This window comes from Oncorhynchus keta, chromosome 8 (genome assembly GCF_023373465.1).
Source record: "Oncorhynchus keta strain PuntledgeMale-10-30-2019 chromosome 8, Oket_V2, whole genome shotgun sequence".
NCBI lineage: Eukaryota > Metazoa > Chordata > Actinopteri > Salmoniformes > Salmonidae > Oncorhynchus > Oncorhynchus keta.
Genome location: NC_068428.1, coordinates 37,769,816 through 37,789,334, shown reverse-complemented (window position 1 = coordinate 37,789,334; position 19,519 = coordinate 37,769,816). Strand labels below are relative to the sequence as shown.

Here is a 19,519-nt window from a genome sequence, read left to right as displayed (position 1 = left end):
TCTCTCCCTCTCCCTCCCCTCCTGTGGAAGTCATTCTCTCTCCCCTCCTGTGGAAGTCATTCTTCTCTCTCCCCTCCTGTGGAAGTCATTCTCTCCCCTTCTCTCCCCTCCTGTGGAAGTCATTCTCTCCCCTCTCCCTCCCCTCCTGTAGAAGTCATTCTCTCCCTCTCCCTCCCCTCCTGTAGAAGTCATTCTCTCCCTCTCCCTCCCCTCCTGTGGAAGTCATTCTCTCTCCCCTCCTGTTGAAGTCATTCTCTCCCTCTCCCTCCCCTCCTGTGGAAGTCATTCTCTCCCTCTCCCCTCCTGTGGAAGTCATTCTCTCTCCCCTCCTGTGGAAGTCATTCTCTCCCTCTCCCTCCCCTCCTGTTGAAGTCATTCTCTCTCCCCTCCTGTGGAAGTCATTCTCTCCCCTTCTCTCCCCTCCTGTGAAAGTCATTCTCTCCCCTTCTCTCCCCTCCTGTGGAAGTCATTCTCTCCCCTTCTCTCCCCTCCTGTGAAAGTCATTCTCTCCCCTTCTCTCCCCTCCTGTAGAAGTCATTCTCTCCCCTTCTCTCCCCTCCTGTAGAAGTCATTCTCTCCCCTTCTCTGCCCTCCTGTGGAAGTCATTCTCTCCCCTTCTCTCCCCTCCTGTGGAAGTCATTCTTCTCTCCCCTCCTGTGGAAGTCATTCTCTCCCCTTCTCTCCCCTTCTCTCCCCTCCTGTAGAAGTCATTCTCTCCCCTTCTCTCCCCTCCCGTAGAAGTCATTCTCTCCCCTTCTCTCCCCTCCCTTAGAAGTCATTCTCTCCCCTTCTCTCCCCTCCTGTGGATGTCATTCTCTAGCGATCTAAAAAAAAATGTATTAGTGGGCTGTCCTTCCAAATGCCATCATCGAACACTAATTAATTCCAAGCTAATCTGCCTAAATATGCCTGGGCTAATTATCAAACATATGTCCACTTTTTTCTCAGCACAATGTAAATCGGTTTTCATTAAGACCACCTGAAAACTATGTATTGGCCTATTCTGTTATCCCTGGTAGGAGATAATGAATCAGCGATTCGGCTTAGTGAATTATATATTTGATTTAATTATTTATTTATATGTTTCCATGTTGAAAGAGGTTTCTGAATATGTGTACAGTGGATAAGGAAGTAATTGTACAGTTTATCATCTCTAGAGCTTTGTATCCTTAAGTTGTATCGTGGGCTAAAGGCATTGTGGTTAAGTTTTTTAGTAGGAATGTTGACTTTTTATGTGGTCCATTAGATTTTCTCTGTAAAGCAATACATATGATAGCTTTATGTTACCTCAATACATATGATAGCTTTATGTTATCTCAATACATATGATAGCTTTATGTTATCTCAATACATATGATAGCTTTATGTTATCTCAATGCATATGATAGCTTTATGTTATCTCAATACATATGATAGCTTTATGTTATCTCAATACATATGATAGCTTTATGTTATCTCAATACATATGATAGCTTTATGTTATCTCAATGCATATGATAGCTTTATGTTATCTTAATGTATATGATAGCTTTATGTTATCTCAATACATATGATAGCTTTATGTTATCTCAATACATATGATAGCTTTATGTTATCTCAATACATATGATAGCTTTATGTTATCTCAATACGTATGATAGCTTTATGTTATCTTAATGTATATGATAGCTTTATGTTATCTCAATACATATGATAGCTTTATGTTATCTCAATACATATGATAGCTTTATGTTATCTCAATACGTATGATAGCTTTATGTTATCTCAATGCATATGATAGCTTTATGTTATCTCAATGCATATGATAGCTTTATGTTATCTCAATACGTATGATAGCTTTATATTATCTCAATACATATGATAGCTTTATGTTATCTCAATGCATATGATAGCTTTATGTTATCTCAATACATATGATAGCTTTATGTTATCTCAATACATATGATAGCTGTATGTTATCTCAATACATATGATAGCTTTATGTTATCTCAATGCATATGATAGCTTTATGTTATCTCAATGTATATGATAGCTTTATGTTATCTCAATACATATGATAGCTTTATGTTATCTCAATACATATGATAGCTTTATGTTATCTCAATACATATGATAGCTTTATGTTACCTCAATACATATGATAGCTTTATGTTATCTCAATACATATGATAGCTTTATGTTATCTCAATACATATGATAGCTTTATGTTATCTCAATGTATATGATAGCTTTATGTTATCTCAATACATATGATAGCTTTATGTTATCTCAATGTATATGATAGCTTTATGTTGTCTCAATACATATGATAGCTTTATGTTGTCTCAATACATATGATAGCTTTATGTTATCTCAATACATATGATAGCTTTATGTTATCTCAATACATATGATAGCTTTATGTTATCTCAATACATATGATAGCTTTATGTTATCTCAATACATATGATAGCTTTATGTTATCTCAATACATATGATAGCTTTATGTTATCTCAATACATATGATAGCTTTATGTTATCTCAATACATATGATAGCTTTATGTTATCTCAATACATATGATAGCTTTATGTTATCTCAATACATATGATAGCTTTATGTTATCTCAATACATATGATAGCTTTATGTTATCTCAATACATATGATAGCTTTATGTTATCTCAATACATATGATAGCTTTATGTTATCTCAATTTATGTTATCTCAATACATATGATAGCTTTATGTTATCTCAATACATATGATAGCTTTATGTTATCTCAATACATATGATAGCTTTATGTTATCTCAATACATATGATAGCTTTATGTTATCTCAATACATATGATAGCTTTATGTTATCTCAATACATATGATAGCTTTATGTTATCTCAATACATATGATAGCTTTATGTTGTCCCAATACATATGATAGCTTTATGTTATCTCAATACATATGATAGCTTTATGTTATCTCAATACATATGATAGCTTTATGTTATCTCAATGCATATGATAGCTTTATGTTATCTCAATACATATGATAGCTTTATGTTATCTAAATGCATATGATAGCTTTATGTTGTCTCAATACATATGATAGCTTTATGTTGTCTCAATACATATGATAGCTTTATGTTGTCTCAATGCATATGATAGCTTTATGTTGTCTCAATACATATGATAGCTTTATGTTGTCTCAATACATATGATAGCTTTATGTTATCTCAATACATATGATAGCTTTATGTTACCTCAATACATATGATAGCTTTGTTATCTCAATACATATGATAGCTTTATGTTATCTCAATGCATATGATAGCTTTATGTTATCTCAATACATATGATAGCTTTATGTTGTCTCAATACATATGATAGCTTTATGTTGTCTCAATACATATGATAGCTTTATGTTATCTCAATACATGAAGTTGTAATGACTTTGTTCACCAAGTACAGCTGAAGTTAAATGGACATGGCGGACAGCTTGAACAATTTAAAAGTTTGACTTCCAAAACTTAAATCCCAAGTATTCTCAGAATCAAAAGTTTGAGTAAGTAAGTACAGTATATTCTGAACTTGTCAGAGTTGAGTTAACTTGGTACCCCCTCATGGAGGCATACTGCAGGGGTAACAATAAACTACATTTAGTCATAAACAGTCATACATGCATCTCACTATGTTGACACAGACATTTATACCCTCATGCTGCCCCTCTGCTTCAGGTTTTATGAACAGTTGCATGACATTTTTTTTTATTTGTTTTGTTTTGTTTCTTTTAAGTTTGAAACTTTTTATTTTTCATAGTGAAGTGTATTCTGGACATCTCTACTCTTCTGTACCCTTTCTGACTCTTCTTTTGCTTATGATTTGAGTTGTCTGGACTTATTGATTTTGTTCTCCTCATCCGCCCATCTACCAGGATAGAGCTGATCCCTCCCCTTTGCCTCATCTTGTGCCGCATGATATCTCGGTGGTTGAAAGTGAAACAACAGTACTCCTACTCATCTTCTTGTTGATGTTTTCTGTGCCATTATTAAAGGCTGATTCTGAAACATACCCTATCTTCCATTTACAACACAGGAAATGAAAGGCAACACAATATTTTCTTGCCATCATACTTTTTTTGGGGCCTTGTGCAGGCAACCCCACTCTGTCTCAAGAAAGTTGTGTCTGAAAGAATGACTCCCCGCCCCCCCCCCCCCCCCACACCCAACCCCACGCCCACCCCGCCTTCTTTCTCTCAGCCTTTCTGCATATACATGTCGGTTTTGAATGCAGATGACATAACAATTATTTTATTGCTGCACAGTATATCTGTTGATCTATTCTATATATGTTGCTGCCAGTAGAAGGCATTTGTGGCATGTCTATACAGTAGACTAGAAGACTAACTTCCTGTAACTACCTCGGTGACTCCTCCTCCTTCTTGCTAATGCATGCTGAGATTTGATTGGTGGCCATTTTGTGTGCTTCTACCTCCACCTACAACTCTGCTCTCAGGCTGAACTCGCCTCGCCCTGCCTGGGGCAGCAGTGATGGTTACCCCTCCACTGCTGCCCCTCCTGCTTCTTGTCGTGTTGGTTACCGTGTCTGTAGTGTTTTTCTGTCTGTCTGTCTGTCTGTGTACGTCTGCCAACCTGTTGTGTCTGTTCTGACTGTTTGTCTGTGATTGTTTTGTCTAAAACTGTCTAAACCTGAACCTACCCTGTGATCCTGAGAGAGTTCCACAAGAAGGCAAATAAGGAACTTTGCCAAGAATATTCTACACCTGCGGCTGACTCCATTTCAAGAACCACAGTTGTGCAATGTACCGATTCAATGAGTAGATGAAAACATAATGAAGCACATTTCCCCTAACTAACTTCCTTATCAACCATAATCCATGTAGACCGCTACAACTCAGATGTAAGTCACTTGACTACTTGACAAACGGATTGATCAACCACGACATCCACATGCTGTTCAAGTGTCTTGTGAAACCTCATCGTTATTCTGCAGGTAATCAGTCACTTTGGTGCAGGGAACAAATTCTGCCTTGGCTTGTCTTAGCGAATTATAGCATTTTGCATTTACATTTTAGTCACTTAGCTGACAGTCTTATCCAGTGCAACATTAGAAACATCGTACGTTATTTTTTAAAGAACAAAAGATAGTTTACTTCACAACAGTGTCAGTCTAACAGCGCCTCCATAAAACAAGGACATAAGACAGCCACCTAGCAGCACAAGACAAACCACATGCAATAAAACCTCATGAAATGTAACTACATGAGCATTTAGATTAACGACTGATGAATAGGCCCGGTAATCTAATGGAGACCTAACCTAATTCTGCATGTCTCTTTAACACGAGGCGGGAGGGAAAACAGGGGGGATGAAACCAGTGGAGAGAGTGAACTATGAGAGAGGTAGATCAATGACTCCCTCTCTCAACTAGCTGTGTTGCTCTGGCATGGTTGGGTCCCATCGGGCCGGCTGTCACGTCAATGCAGGCCCTAGATCAGTTTAAAGGTTATTCAGCTGACACATGTTAATGGAGCGGGGGGAGGCTTAATGGCCATTCGACAAATTGACCGGCAGACGGGACTCGCCAGGCTGCGTTACGACGCCGTGGCTGGCTGGAGAATGCCAGTTTAAAATGCAGGAGTGCAGCCAGCCTCATGATGACGGATGAAGACATATCTGCCACACTCTCCTGTAACGGGACAGGACACCTGACAGACAAACATCCCAGATGTACTGAGAAATGTACTGGGACATCCCAGATATACTGTACAGTGCCTTGGGAAAGTAATCAGAACCCTTGACTTTTTCCACATTTTGTTAAGTTACAGGCATATTATAAAATGTTTTACATTTTTTTTAAATCCTCAGCGATCTACACACGATATCCCATAACAACAAAGTGAAAATGTCAAAGCAAAAACCAAGCCATGAGGTCGAAGGAGCAATCGGGAGAGAAGGGCCTTGTTCAGGGAGGTGCCCAAGAACCCGATGGTCACTCTTACAGAGCTCCAGAGTACCTCTGTGGAGATGGGATAAACTTTCAGAAGGACAACTATCTTTGCAGCACTCCACCAATCAAGTATTTATGGTAGAGTGGCCAGACGGAAGCCACACCTCAGTAAAAGGCACAAGACAGCCCACTTGGAGTTTGCCAAAAGGCACCTAAAGACTCTCAGACCATGAGAAACAAGATTCTCTGGTCTGATGAAACTAAGATTAAACTCTTTGGCCTAAATGCCAAGCGTCATGTCTGTAGGAAACCTGGCACCATGGTAGTGGCAGCATCATGCTGTGGGGATGTTTTTCAGCAGCATGGACTGGGGGACTAGTCAGGATCGAGGCAAAGATGAAAGGAGCAAAGTACAGAGAGATCCTTAATGAAAACCTGCTCCAGAGAGCTCAGGACCTCAGACTGGGGCAAAGGTTCACCTTCCAACAGGACAACGATCATAAGCACACAGCCAAGACAACGCAGGAGTAGCTTTGGGACAAGTCTCTGAATTTCCTTGAGTGGCCAAGACCTGAAAATAGCTGTGCAGCAAAACTCCCCATCCAACCTGAGCTTGAGAGAATCTGCAGAAGAATGGAAGACACTCCCCAAATACAAGCTTGTGGCGTCGTAGCCAAGAAGACTCTATTCTGTAATCGCTGCCAAAGGTGCTTCAACAACGTTCTGAGTAAAAGGTCAGAATACTTATGTAAATTTGATATTTCAGTTTTTTATTTCTAATACATTTGCAAACAATTCTAAAAACCTGTTTTTGCTTTGTCATTATGGAGTATTGTGTGTAGATTGATGAGGAAAAAACACAATTTAATCCATTTCAGAATAAGGCTTTAACGTAACAAAATGTGGAAAAGGGGAAGGGGTCTGAATACATTCCGAAGTATTTGTACACCCCAATGTGTGTACTCGGCTGTTTCAATCACACCCGTTGCTGACAGGTGTATAAATTTGAGCACACAGCCATGCAATCTCCATAGACAAATATTGGCAGTAGAATTGCCTTACTGAAAAGCTCAGAGACTTTCAATGTGGCACCATCATAGGATGCTACCTTTCCAACAAGTAAGTTCGTCAAATTTCTGCCCCGACAACTGTAAGTGCTGTTATTGTGAGGTGGAATCGTCTAGGAGCAACATCGCCTCAGCCTTGAAGTGGTAGGTCACACAAGCTCACAGAATGGGACCGTTGAGTGCTGAAACGCGTAGCGTGTAAAAATTGTCTGTCCTTGGTTGCATTACTTACTACCAAGTTCCAAACTGTTTCTGGAAGCAACGTCAACACAATAACTTTCGTCGGGAGCTTCATGAAATGGGTTTCCATGGCCGAGCAGCCGCACACAAGCCTAAGATCACCGTGCACAATGCCAAGCGCCGGCTGGATGTAAAGCTCGCCGCCATTGAACTCTGGAGGAGAGGAGACGAGAGCGGTGGACAGATAGAGGAGAGGAGAAGAGAGCAGTGGACAGATAGAGGAGAGGAGAAGAGAGCGGTGGACAGATAGAGGAGAGGAGAAGAGAGCGGTGGACAGATAGAGGAGAAGAGAGAGGGGGACAGATATAGAGGGAGGGAGCAGAGAGGAGAAGAGAGAGGGGGACAGATAGAGGAGAGGAGAAGAGAGAGGGGGACAGATAGAGGAGAGGAGAAGAGAGAGGGGGACAGATAGAGGAGAGGAGAAGAGAGGGGGACAGATAGAGGAGAGGAGAAGAGAGCGGGGACAGATAGGAGGAGAGGGGGGAAGAGAGAGGGGGACAGATAGAGGAGAGGAGAGAGAGGGGGACAGATAGAGGAGAGGAGAAGAGAGAGGGGGACAGATATAGGAGAGGAGAAGAGAGAGGGGGACAGATAGAGGAGAAGAGAGAGGGGGACAGATAGAGGAGAGGAGAAGAGAGAGGGGGACAGATATAGGAGAGAAGAAGAGAGAGGGGGACAGATAGAGGAGAAGAGAGAGGGGGACAGATAGAGGAGAAGAGAGAGGGGGACAGATAGAGGGAGGGGGACAGATAGAGGAGATGAGAAGAGAGAGGGGGACAGATAGAGGAGAGGAGAAGAGAGAGGGACAGATAGAGGAGAGGAGAAGAGAGAGGGGGACAGATAGAGGAGAGGAGAAGAGAGAGGGGGACAGATAGAGGAGAGGAGAAGAGAGAGGGGGACAGATAGAGGAGAGGAGAAGAGAGAGGGGGACAGATAGAGGAGAGGAGAAGAGAGAGGGGGACATATAGAGGAGAGGAGAAGAGAGAGGGGGACAGATAGAGAGAGGGGGACAGATGGAGATGAAAGGGGGTAAGACAGAAACTGCTGCTCTGAGATTTATATCATCATCCACACTGCATCTGTCTTCCTCCGGATGCTGAGGTGGGTTGTGAGGACTGTTTTTTGTTCCGACGCATCCTACAATCCTCTGCTTCTGTCTCAACATAGACCACTTTGTTTAAAGGACGACGTCCTAACAGAAGATGTTAGTAAATAACGCCGCTTCTCTTAGATGTATGCTACTGAGATTCACCTCGAGGTGAAAAGACAGAAACTTGTCCATGTCTAGTTTGTGCCCCATAGATGATAGGATCAGTTTGTTTTGCTTGGTAGAAAGCTCAAACTTTCCCACGATGTACCTGTATATTATAATAAGCCCAGGTGCAGTATGTACCTTGACATACTCTGATAGTAAGTGTTGTGTTGTTGGTCTCGCTCTCTCACTCTCTCTCTCTCTGGTAATCATCTCTCTGCCTGCCGAGCCAGAGTTGAATGAATCTGCTGTGGTGGGCCTCAGGCACAACGGGATTTAAGGTCTGAAAACGACTCTTCACACACAATCTTTAGCCAGCCCTGTAAAATCTCACTGAGTCAGTCACTGTGGCTGTGTCTGGGTGAGTGCCTGTGTGCTGCCTGCCTGTCTGCCATCTGTCTCTCTGTGCTGTCACAGCCGCTAAAACCCGTTGCGCTGCCTTCCTGATGGGACTCATCTCTATTCCGAGGTCTCAGCAAACGCTGGACGGACACGGAGATTAGTCAGAAAATAAAGAGAGAGAGAGACAGAAAGGGAAGCGAGGGGGACAGGAAGAGAAGAAGAGAAGAGAGAGGGGGACAGGAAGAGAAGAAGAGAAGAGAGAGGGGGACAGGAAGAGAAGAAGAGAAGAGAGAGGGGGACAGGAAGAGAAGAAGAGAAGAGAGAGGGGGACAGGAAGAGAAGAAGAGAAGAGTGAGGGGGACAGAAGAAGAGAGAAGAGAGAGGGGGACAGGAAGAGAAGAAGAGAAGAGAGAGGGGGACAGGAAGAGAAGAAGAGAAGAGAGAGGGGGACAGGAAGAGAAGAAGAGAAGAGAGAGGGGGACAGGAAGAGAAGAAGAGAAGAGAGAGGGGGACAGGAAGAGAATAGAGAGAAGAGGAAGAGAAGGGGACAGAAGAGAAGAGATGAAAGGGGAAGAAGAGAAGAAGAGGGGGACAGGAAGAGAAGAAGAGAAGAGAGAGGGGGACAGGAAGAGAAGAAGAGAAGAGAGAGGGGGACCTCTGGAGAAGAAGAGGTGGGTTGTGAGGACTGAAGAGAAGAGAGAGGGGGACAAGCTACAGGAGAAGAAGAGACTAGAGAGATTCAGGAAGACATTAGAGAAGCGTATGTCTGAAGAACAAGGATCACTTGTATAAAGGACTATGTCATCAGAGAAGAAGTTAGGGGGACAGGAAGAGAAGCTTCCCTATTTAGTGGGACAGGAAGAGAAGAAGAGAAGGGGGTGTCAGAGAAGAAGAAAGGAAGGGGGACAGGTCAGGGAGAAGAGTACCTTCAGGTTTCCTGTACTAAAAGGGGGACAGGAAGAGAAGAAGAGAGCTTAAGGGGGACAGGAAGAGCAAATCTTATCATTAGTCCACAAAACCACTTCATCTTTACATAAATCCACAAAGCCCTCCATCTTGACATTAGTCCACAAAGCCCTCCATCTTGACATTAGTCCACAAAGCCCTCCATCTTGACATTAGTCCACAACACCAATCCATATAGACATTAGTCCACAAAGCCCCTCCATCTTGACATTAGTCCACAAAGCCCTCAATCTTGACATTAGTCCACAAAGCCCTCCATCTTGACATTAGTCCACAAAGCCCTCAATCTTGACATTAGTACACAAAGATTTTCATCATCCCCTCCATCTTGACATTAGTCCACAAAGCCCTCAATCTTGACATTAGTCCACAAAGCCCTCAATCTTGACATTAGTCCACAAAGACCCTGTCATCTTGACATTAGTCCACAAAGCCCTCCATCTTGACATTAGTCCACAAAGCCCTCCATCTTGACATTAGTCCACAAAGCCCTCCATCTTGACATTAGTCCACAAAGCCCCTCCATCTTGACATTAGTCCACAAAGCCCTCAATCTTGACATCAGTCCACAAAGCCCTCCATCTTGACATTAGTCCACAAAGCCCTCCATCTTGACATTAGTCCACAAAGCCCTCCATCTTGACATTAGTCCACAAAGCCCCTCCATCTTGACATTAGTCCACAAAGCCCTCAATCTTGACATCAGTCCACAAAGCCCTCCATCTTGACATTAGTCCACAAAGCCCTCAATCTTGACATTAGTCCACAAAGCCCTCCATCTTGACATTAGTCCACAAAGCCCTCAATCTTGACATTAGTCCACAAAGCCCTCCATCTTGACATTAGTCCACAAAGCCCTCCATCTTGACATTAGTCCACAAAGCCCTCCATCTTGACATTAGTCCACAAAGCCCTCCATCTTGACATTAGTCCACAAAGCCCTCCATCTTGACATTAGTCCACAAAGCCCTCAATCTTGACATTAGTCCACAAAGCCCTCCATCTTGACATTAGTCCACAAAGCCCTCCATCTTGACATTAGTCCACAAAGCCCTCCATCTTGACATTAGTCCACAAAGCCAATCCATATAGACATTAGTCCACAAAGCCCCTCCATCTTGACATTAGTCCACAAAGCCCTCAATCTTGACATTAGTCCACAAAGCCCTCCATCTTGACATTAGTCCACAAAGCCCTCCATCTTGACATTAGTCCACAAAGCCCTCAATCTTGACATTAGTCCACAAAGCCCCTCAACTGACATTATCACTTCCCAAATCCATGGAAATTAGTCAACACTTAGCCCTCCAATGGGAAATGGACAAAGCCCTCAACTCTTATCATTACGTCCCAAGGGGACAAAGCCCCAACTCCTTGAGCCCTTTGTGGAACTTCCATCTGAACACTGTGTGCCCCTCCATCTTGTCATTAGCACAAAGCTGTTGGTTTGACATTAACATAAAACTCAACTATATCATTTACCAAAAAATGGTAGACATTAATTTGATGAATGTTATAGCCTCAACTCTTATCACATCCTGGTTATAATCTGGATAGCCTACACCATCCCCAAGGGGAAACTACCCCAACTCCTGAGCCCTATTGTGAACTTCCTCTGAACATCCTGGTTATAATCTGAAGTCTAAGGCATCCTGGTTATATTAACATAAAACTGAACTACATCATTTATAAAAGTAGACATTACATCCTGGTTATAATCTGAAGTCTACACCACATCCTGGTTATAATCTGAAGTCTACACCACATCCTGGTTATAATCTGAAGTCTACACCACATCCTGTGGGTTGTGTATCATCACCCATGGTGTTTCTTCTTCCTCTCCGATGGTTGATGTCTGATAATAAATTGTTATGTGGCTGAAGCAATATGCCCTACAGGCCTTGATGCAATGACCTCTAGTCATCTTTAACCCCATCCTGACCCTCTGACCCCAGCTTGCTGTACTGTTATTGTATATTACTCTCCCTAAATGCAACTTACTTAAAGCACGCATTAACCATGAACCTAATAGTAAAAACAACTAAACGATCCTGTCTAATATTTACCTTACCTCTCTCTGAATTACATCCAGATTGCACGCCTGTTCTGTGTTTTTAAAATGACTAACAAGAGATATGTATTTCATAAAGAATGAACTAATAATAATGTTATTATTATTATTAGTTACTACATGAAGTTGGTGACAACTTCCCCTATGAACTGTCCCTCTTCTCTATGTCTCCTTCAGTGTGTGCTTTCTGGTTGTTCATCTTTGATAGTGTGAGAATTTTAATGCTTTTCATTTCTTGCTTGCCAATTTGTAATTTCCTTTTGTCTATTTGTACATATATGTAAATATACATATGTGGATATCTATGTTAATTACTGAAATTGCTCAAAATGAACTCTTTAATAATATGATAATTTCCTTAGCAGTACTATCGATAGTGGTATGGTAAAGAATTCCCAATTAGGACATTTCTTCCTTTTTTACTAATGCATTTTACTGGTTAACTATGGTTGAAATACACAGCTCTGATTGGCCACCCCAAACACATGACCCAGTATACAATTCGACAATTTACAATTTCATTGAGAAGAAAACTAGAAGAAAACTCAAAAATACAACTGTCCTCACCACTATTCGTTTCAACATGTTTCAAACCTGTTCTTACACTGCTACATTTGGTCCTGTTATTCAATTAGCAAATTTGGATTGCATTTGGACTATAATTAATTATTTCATTATTTAATTCCACATGGCAAAGAAAGAAGTTGCAGCTTAGGGTTTGTAAAAAACTGTCAGTGTTGAAAGTGCTGTTCTCTTCTGTAGATGAGTATGTATATGCTCATGGGTTTGTATGTCCCCATCCCTTCCTTACAGCCAAAAGCTCTAATGCCGCCCGGCCGCTTCGTACCACCTTTACATGGACATGGCAACTGACGTACACATTCACCCCCATCTATTTCATTTCCTACCTAGTATGTTCCTAGGTCCTCCCCCTTCTTACACTCCCCCCCCCCCTCCCCCACTCCGAACCCCCTTTTAGATGTTAAGATATGTACAGGCATCCATTCGTTCAAAACTTATGAACAACGAAGTTCAAGTTAAGCAAAAAAAAGTTTACAAAAATATTTTAAAAAAGTTTAATAATCAGACTGTAAATATTTATGGAGAAGTTACATAAAAGGAGCTTTTCTCTCACAGCCAATACTTATCTATAGATGTACAGTTTTCTTTTTTTATGAAAAGAAATGACTATTTAAAAAATCTATAATAATCCTGAACAGAATGGTGAAGATAATTTTTCATGTCATGTGTGGATGTGTGTTCTTCCTTCCCTTGTACCATCCTGTCTAAAAGATAAATAACTCAAATGCATCAACATTGTTAAGAAGAAACTAACCTAACTTGTCCAAAAACATTCTTACACAACTTTCTTTTGTACACTTTTTTCTTCCTGCCAAAATCATGCGGGCAATTTGTTGATGTAAGTTGGCAAAACTGATGGTATACTTTTCTTCTTTTTGAAAACAATTTTTCGTAGGCTTTTTATGATTTTTGAAGCAGAATGTATTTTACCTCTTTCTATGTAGTAATCCCTCTTTGGATAAATCCATTTAGTTTGTGAATGTTGACCATGTTTGCTCTAACTCTCAGTCTTAACTGTGTTTGCAATGCCTTACTTATTGTTTTCTTTATTTCCTTTTTGATTTTCATTAGATATCTGCATCTTCTTTTAGTGCCCTGTTTGTGGTGAGCCTTTGCAGTGTACAAGCTAGCCACATTGGCAAGAGGTTTTACGCAGATTCAACCGACATCTGAATGTTACTTTCGTATGTTTTTAGAAAGCGCCCTAATCGTAAAATAATATAATAAAGGACAAGACAAATGAATAGAGAGAAAGATAGACTAGTCAACAACAAACATAGTAACTGATACTGATAAAAGTGAGAAGTACATTCAGCTGTTGTTGTGGAACTGTCAGGTGACTTTGTGCCATTGTGGCAACTGTATAAGAGCAGTCAAAAGGCAAGGGGTTAAGGCCAGTGGGGGAGCCTAGTGAACTCACCATAATAACATTAGGAATGTAGGAATATTTAACTCAGTTTAGTTGCATTAGACCCTATCAATAGCTACAGACAATAATGACAAGTTGAGCCCGGTTTTTGCACCCTAGAAGCACACGACAAGGTTGACCTCTATCTCCATTATTGTTATTTCCATTGGACAATAATACAATATGCTGTGGATTGTATGCAAATAGTCACTATATTTTTTATAATGTATTTCTTTATATTAGGAAAGCAGAAAAGTCAGTCTCTCAATTTATTATACACCTATCGGGGTATAAGTTTGAGGTAAGGTATGATGAAAGTTAAGGTAGATGTTATTTCTCAGTCCAATATTGTGTAGCTACTTTACATACAGCCAGACAGCCAGACATTAGCAACACTAGACCAGTCATAATTAATATAGTTACAACCCTCTGGTGTGTAGGTCCCAGAGCTACAAAGCCAGCACCAATAACTATATCTCTGTCCATGAAAACTTTCACAAAATAGTACACTTGTTATTGAACACGAAGCATAGGAGTTAGGTGTGGTGAAATGCCTGTTTGTTATTTTGGCTCACCCCTGAACATCCCTTACAGCCTTTTGATGCAATGTATACATTTTTATTGGCTATTGTTTATTTTCAGTTCATGGTATTGTTTGGTTTGGTTCTAGTTTCAGTGAATTTGCACTGGTATAGTATTTTCCGTTTTGACTTATTTGAGTTTTTTCTGTATTTTTTATTTTTTAAATTGTTTCCGCTTTGCCTTTTCTGTTTTATATAATGACTTTCCAGTGTTTGATTGAATAACGTCTTGCATTTCTTCTAACTCTTCTCTTTTCTTTTTCTGTTTTGCAGGAGGGGAGTTAGTCATCCCCATACTTGTAGAGGATCCCATAGACATCCCTCCTGTTTCCCCCCGTTCCCCCTTCATCCCCCTCCCCACAACCCTCCGCCCTGTCCTCCCAACCCTCCGCCCCGTCCTCACCATTATCGAGACCACAAAAGCGTCCCTGCCCATGGCCACTGAGGCGGGGATAACTTGCTTGTCGGACCGAGACAGCGATGAATGTGATGATGGTCTTGATGGTGATGGTGGTGATTATGATGGCATGGTGATTTCGGGGTTTGGCTCTGGCGAAGCTTTCGACTCTAGCCTGCCCCCCACTGACGATGAAGATTTTTACACCACCTTCTCCCTGGTAACAGATAAGATCTTGACCACGTCGGCCTACGAAGGTGGCTACAAAGCTCTCGCGCCCAAGTGGGAGGCCAAGGACTTGAGGCCTAGTAAAGCCTCAGAGGCGGGTAGGACTACACCCACCCCGCCTCTACCCAACCTCGGGCGCACTGTAGCAGAGGCGTCCCTCCCATCAGACGGCACGCTAGCCAAACTGCCCGCCGGGAAAATGGACAACCGCGAAGTGATCAAAGCCCTGCAGCCGGACATAGTCCTGCTTCCTCTGCCCACTGTGTCCTTCGACCTGGATGGCACCAAGCCTCGTGGGCCCCTCATCACCTCACCCATGCTGCGTACGGTGCCTCCCGCGTTACCCACCGCACCAGTCGTGAGGCGGGTGCCCCCGGGGGCCTCTGAGGTGATACGAGAATCCAGCAGCACAACGGGCATGGTGGTTGGCATCGTCTCGGCCGCGGCACTCTGCATCCTCATCCTCCTCTACGCCATGTACAAGTACAGGAACAGGGACGAAGGCTCCTACCAGGTTGACGAGACACGGAATTACATCAGCAACTCAGCGCAGACCAACGGCACCGTGGTGAAAGACAAAGCACCCAGCGGGGGCAGTGGCGCCAAGGGATCCAGCGGCAAGAGACCGAAAGACAAGGACAAAGAATACTATGTATAAGGACAAAGAATATGCATAAGGACAAAAAATACTATAAATGAACCATTCCCAACAACAACAAAAGATAACTGTTTGGAGAAAATCTGAATAAACACTTGACAGTACCATATTGGGAGCTGCAATTTAAAACGGAATACAAATCCTCTCATAAGAACTCTAAGTGAATGAGTCCAAGTTGAACATTTTTCCAATGTACTGTGACCTAAAAGCACACTTACTATGTATGGTAAGCATACAGAGAAACAGGCTGATAGGGACACTACTATAAGATACCTTGTGACGAGATGACTGAGCTCTGCCTGGAGACGTTGCCAGAGGTTTGGCAGTGTAAGATATTTCAGTGTTACATCGCTCCCAAGTGACTGTGAGAGATTTGTGATCCTTGGCGTAAACAACATTGTCCATTGTAACCCTGTAAAATTACAAAACAAACAACCATCATTTCGGCCATTCGGAGCATGTGAGATGTACGTGACGTGGTGCTGGCATCTGTATAAGTGAGGGACCTGAAGATTTTAGAAAAACGAGTCGTTGAAGTTTGAAAGACAAAACATAATTAACCTACAAATGGTACATTTCTATACCTAGTGTTGGATGAGGTAAGGTATGTGTGTGGTAGCTAAGGTGTCTTTTAAACCCACCTATGCGTTCTGAGGGATGAAACATTGTCAGGGCTGACCAGGCTATGCTCAATGAATAGTAGTATCGTACTGCATTTCAATTTATTATTTAGCTTTTTTTCCCCTCTCTTAAAAATGGATTGGACTGCTATGCATGACGTCCTCGATCTAGATGGTATTCCACCATGTTGGAGGGGATGCACCAGTAAAACATGTGTTTTTTAATGAGATCTTTTACAGAACATCCCTGATAGCAGTTTTATTTCAGTTCATTCAGTTTTCCAGAGACCACTGGCTCAGTTATTTGTTTCATGCTGTTTGTGGAAGTAAAGTCATTATGTCTGTGGGGTTTTTGGTCAACTATTGAAAACAACGTGACTAAAGAAGAGTTATCCAATGTGAAACGTTTTGAATTTGTATCTGTTGTCACAGTCAACTGTGTCAAAACTAATATGTTTACATATTTTATTACATCATAGCCGTCGTATTTTGCTGGTCAATATTGTACAAAACATTTTAGTTTCCGTTTTAGTTTTTTTTTTTAGCATTGTACAGACATCATTTGAGCTGATTTCCTTTCTCGGTGTACTAAATGACGAAGATCTAACGTTTTTTCCCCGATGTTTGGTAAGACTGGAGATAGCCGTACTTGTATTTTTTTGTAATCGAAAGGAGTAAAATATTATTAGGTTAGAAAATCTAGTCTTTCTGGATGGTGTTTCTAAAACGCATGAATATTTTACAACTGGAAGACATCAGATATCAGTCAAATAGAAAAATGCCCACCCAGATATTGTACTAGGGCCTCCTGATTCTGGATGACATTGATTGTTATTTTAATTTGAATTTAAATTTGAGATCGAACAGATTTTTGAGACCCGGTGCAGAGGCAGAATAAGATACAGGATGAGGATTTTGAGACCCGGTGCAGAGGCAGAATAAGATACAGGATGAGGATTTTGAGACCCGGTGCAGAGGCAGAATAAGATACAGGATGAGGATTTTGAGACCCGGTGCAGAGGCAGAATAAGATACAGGATGAGGATTTTGAGACCCGGTGCAGAGGCAGAATAAGATACAGGATGAGGATTTTGAGACCCGGTGCAGAGGCAGAATAAGATACAGGATGAGGATTTTGAGACCCGGTGCAGAGGCAGAATAAGATACAGGATGAGGATTTTGAGACCCGGTGCAGAGGCAGAATAAGATACAGGATGAGGATTTTGAGACCCGGTGCAGAGGCAGAATAAGATACAGGATGAGGATTTTGAGACCCGGTGCAGAGGCAGAATAAGATACAGGATGAGGATTTTGAGACCCGGTGCAGAGGCAGAATAAGATACAGGATGAGGATTTAGAGACCCGGTGCAGAGGCAGAATAAGATACAGGATGAGGATTTGTTTTTACTGTGACGTCCATGTTCCTTACTTTCACTTTTAGTCTTTTTCATTTATGTTCCTCCCCTTATTGTGCAGTTTTCATTTGAAGTCTTAACATTTTTATGACAATTTGTGCTGGCAAGTACATTTTTTTTTATTACTTCATTTATTTAGTTGTTTCTTGTTCATTTTGTATTCTAAGCAAATCTCAAGTACACTCAGTTTGATTTTGTGTTGTTAATACTGCTTTTCAATCCATTTACTTAACTGTGTTTTGCTCCTTTGACTCCAGGCAAATCCCAGCAATAAAATATTCTTCCCAAAGTTTTCAATGGTAGAGTACATTTGGCTGTTTGTCATGTGGATGTATGAAAGAGTATAGAAATGAATAGTGGTGGAACATAAGGTAGATGAGCTTTTAGGACATTCATCTGTAACGGATTCAGGTCCTTAACTTCTGTCCAAAACCTGCCTTCTATCAGAAGACCATTACCATAAACCATAGACTCTTCTTATCTGAGTCTAAGCCAGAGATTCATACATGGAAAACATCAAAAACTACATAAAAAGGAAGTTTGTTTTAAAGTGACCTTTATTTGAGAGATATAAGAAAGATCACGGAATCATTTTTTTATATTGTAACTCATATTTTACCCCCTTTTTTTTGCCATTAAACTTCTTCCATATATACTTCCATTCATTTTTTAAACTGGCACTGGGCTACCTTCAGACAAGTGTTGTGAGGCCTGTGGGTGTCCTAGAGCAAAACAACCAACTTACAGGATGTGTTTGTGAAAGTCTCACCTTTCCATATTGATGTGTAGGCCGGCGTTGGTGGATGCAGTAGATTGAGACGCAAAACAACGGATATCTCTAGCTTAAATAGACAGATTTAGCTGGGGATTTTTGTATTATGCTAATCAGATTTCCGCGGACATCGACTCCAGGGGTTTAAGTATTTTTTGCCAAATTACCTTACAATAACTTCCCATTAAAATGTCCAAAGAAATTATCATTAAATGTCCAAAAAATAATAGTTAATCTTTATATTGATCTTCAGGTAATCTTTTTAACATGTTATGTATACACATTCATGTCTAATTCCTATTCATAGACAGAGTCCGAGTGTTCAACTCTCCTATACTCTCCACGCACAGCAGGTTCTGAGAAGAGACCAGAATACGAGGAGTGCTGTTAGGCCCCTCCATCGCCAGGTCTCGGTGGCAACAAATGCATGGAAGGAATGAGTTTGCTAGATTCTCGGCGCCATATGGACAGGTTATGTCTCAGTGAATGGGTGGCTGCTGCGCCTGCCTCCCAGACCTGTTGTTTCACCATCCAATAGTTTGTGCAAATGGGCCACACAGTCCTGGTCATTACCTTGGAATTGCCCATTGATGGAATTTATCAGAGGGCTGTAAGGAGTATGTTCAGCTGGCACAACGACTACATCATTAACTCATTCATCCTGGTCTAGCCAAGTATTTTTCATTTTCATTACGACCTAAAAGTTATTTTACATTCTCAATGAGTGAGCTCCTAACGTGGTCTTTCTCCTCTCTAGGGGAACTTTTTAATAGGCCTATACTACTTCAGGTTGGTTAGGCTTAGTGAGGTAGCTAGCATTGACTCTGTGAGAATCTACCTATGATGTATAGAAATCCATTAACAGCATATCAAATCAAACTTTATTTGCCACATCCCCCGAATACAACAAGTGTGGACTTGTGTAGACCGTGAAATGCTGACTTACAAGCCCTTAACCAACAGTGCAGTTCAAGAAGAA

General features: G+C 41.4%; 1 protein-coding gene across 14 annotated transcripts in view; it reads left to right on the top strand.

The window, feature by feature from the left end:
- The window catches only part of LOC118378319 (neurexin-3b-like), a 778,567-nt gene extending 760,508 nt beyond the window's left edge, over positions 1-18,059 (top strand). For 9 of the 14 annotated variants that reach the window (XM_052524146.1, XM_052524156.1, XM_052524155.1 and 6 more), the window contains one exon: positions 14,724-18,059. In XM_052524146.1, coding sequence (XP_052380106.1) covers positions 14,724-15,733 — 1,010 coding nt within the window. In that variant the 3' untranslated portion in view covers positions 15,734-18,059. Of the gene's footprint in view, positions 1-12,692; positions 13,300-14,723 lie in introns of all 14 variants that reach the window. The other 5 variants (XM_052524154.1, XM_052524153.1, XM_052524151.1 and 2 more) reach the window with 2 other exon arrangements.
- The last annotated feature ends 1,460 nt before the right edge of the window (positions 18,060-19,519 follow it).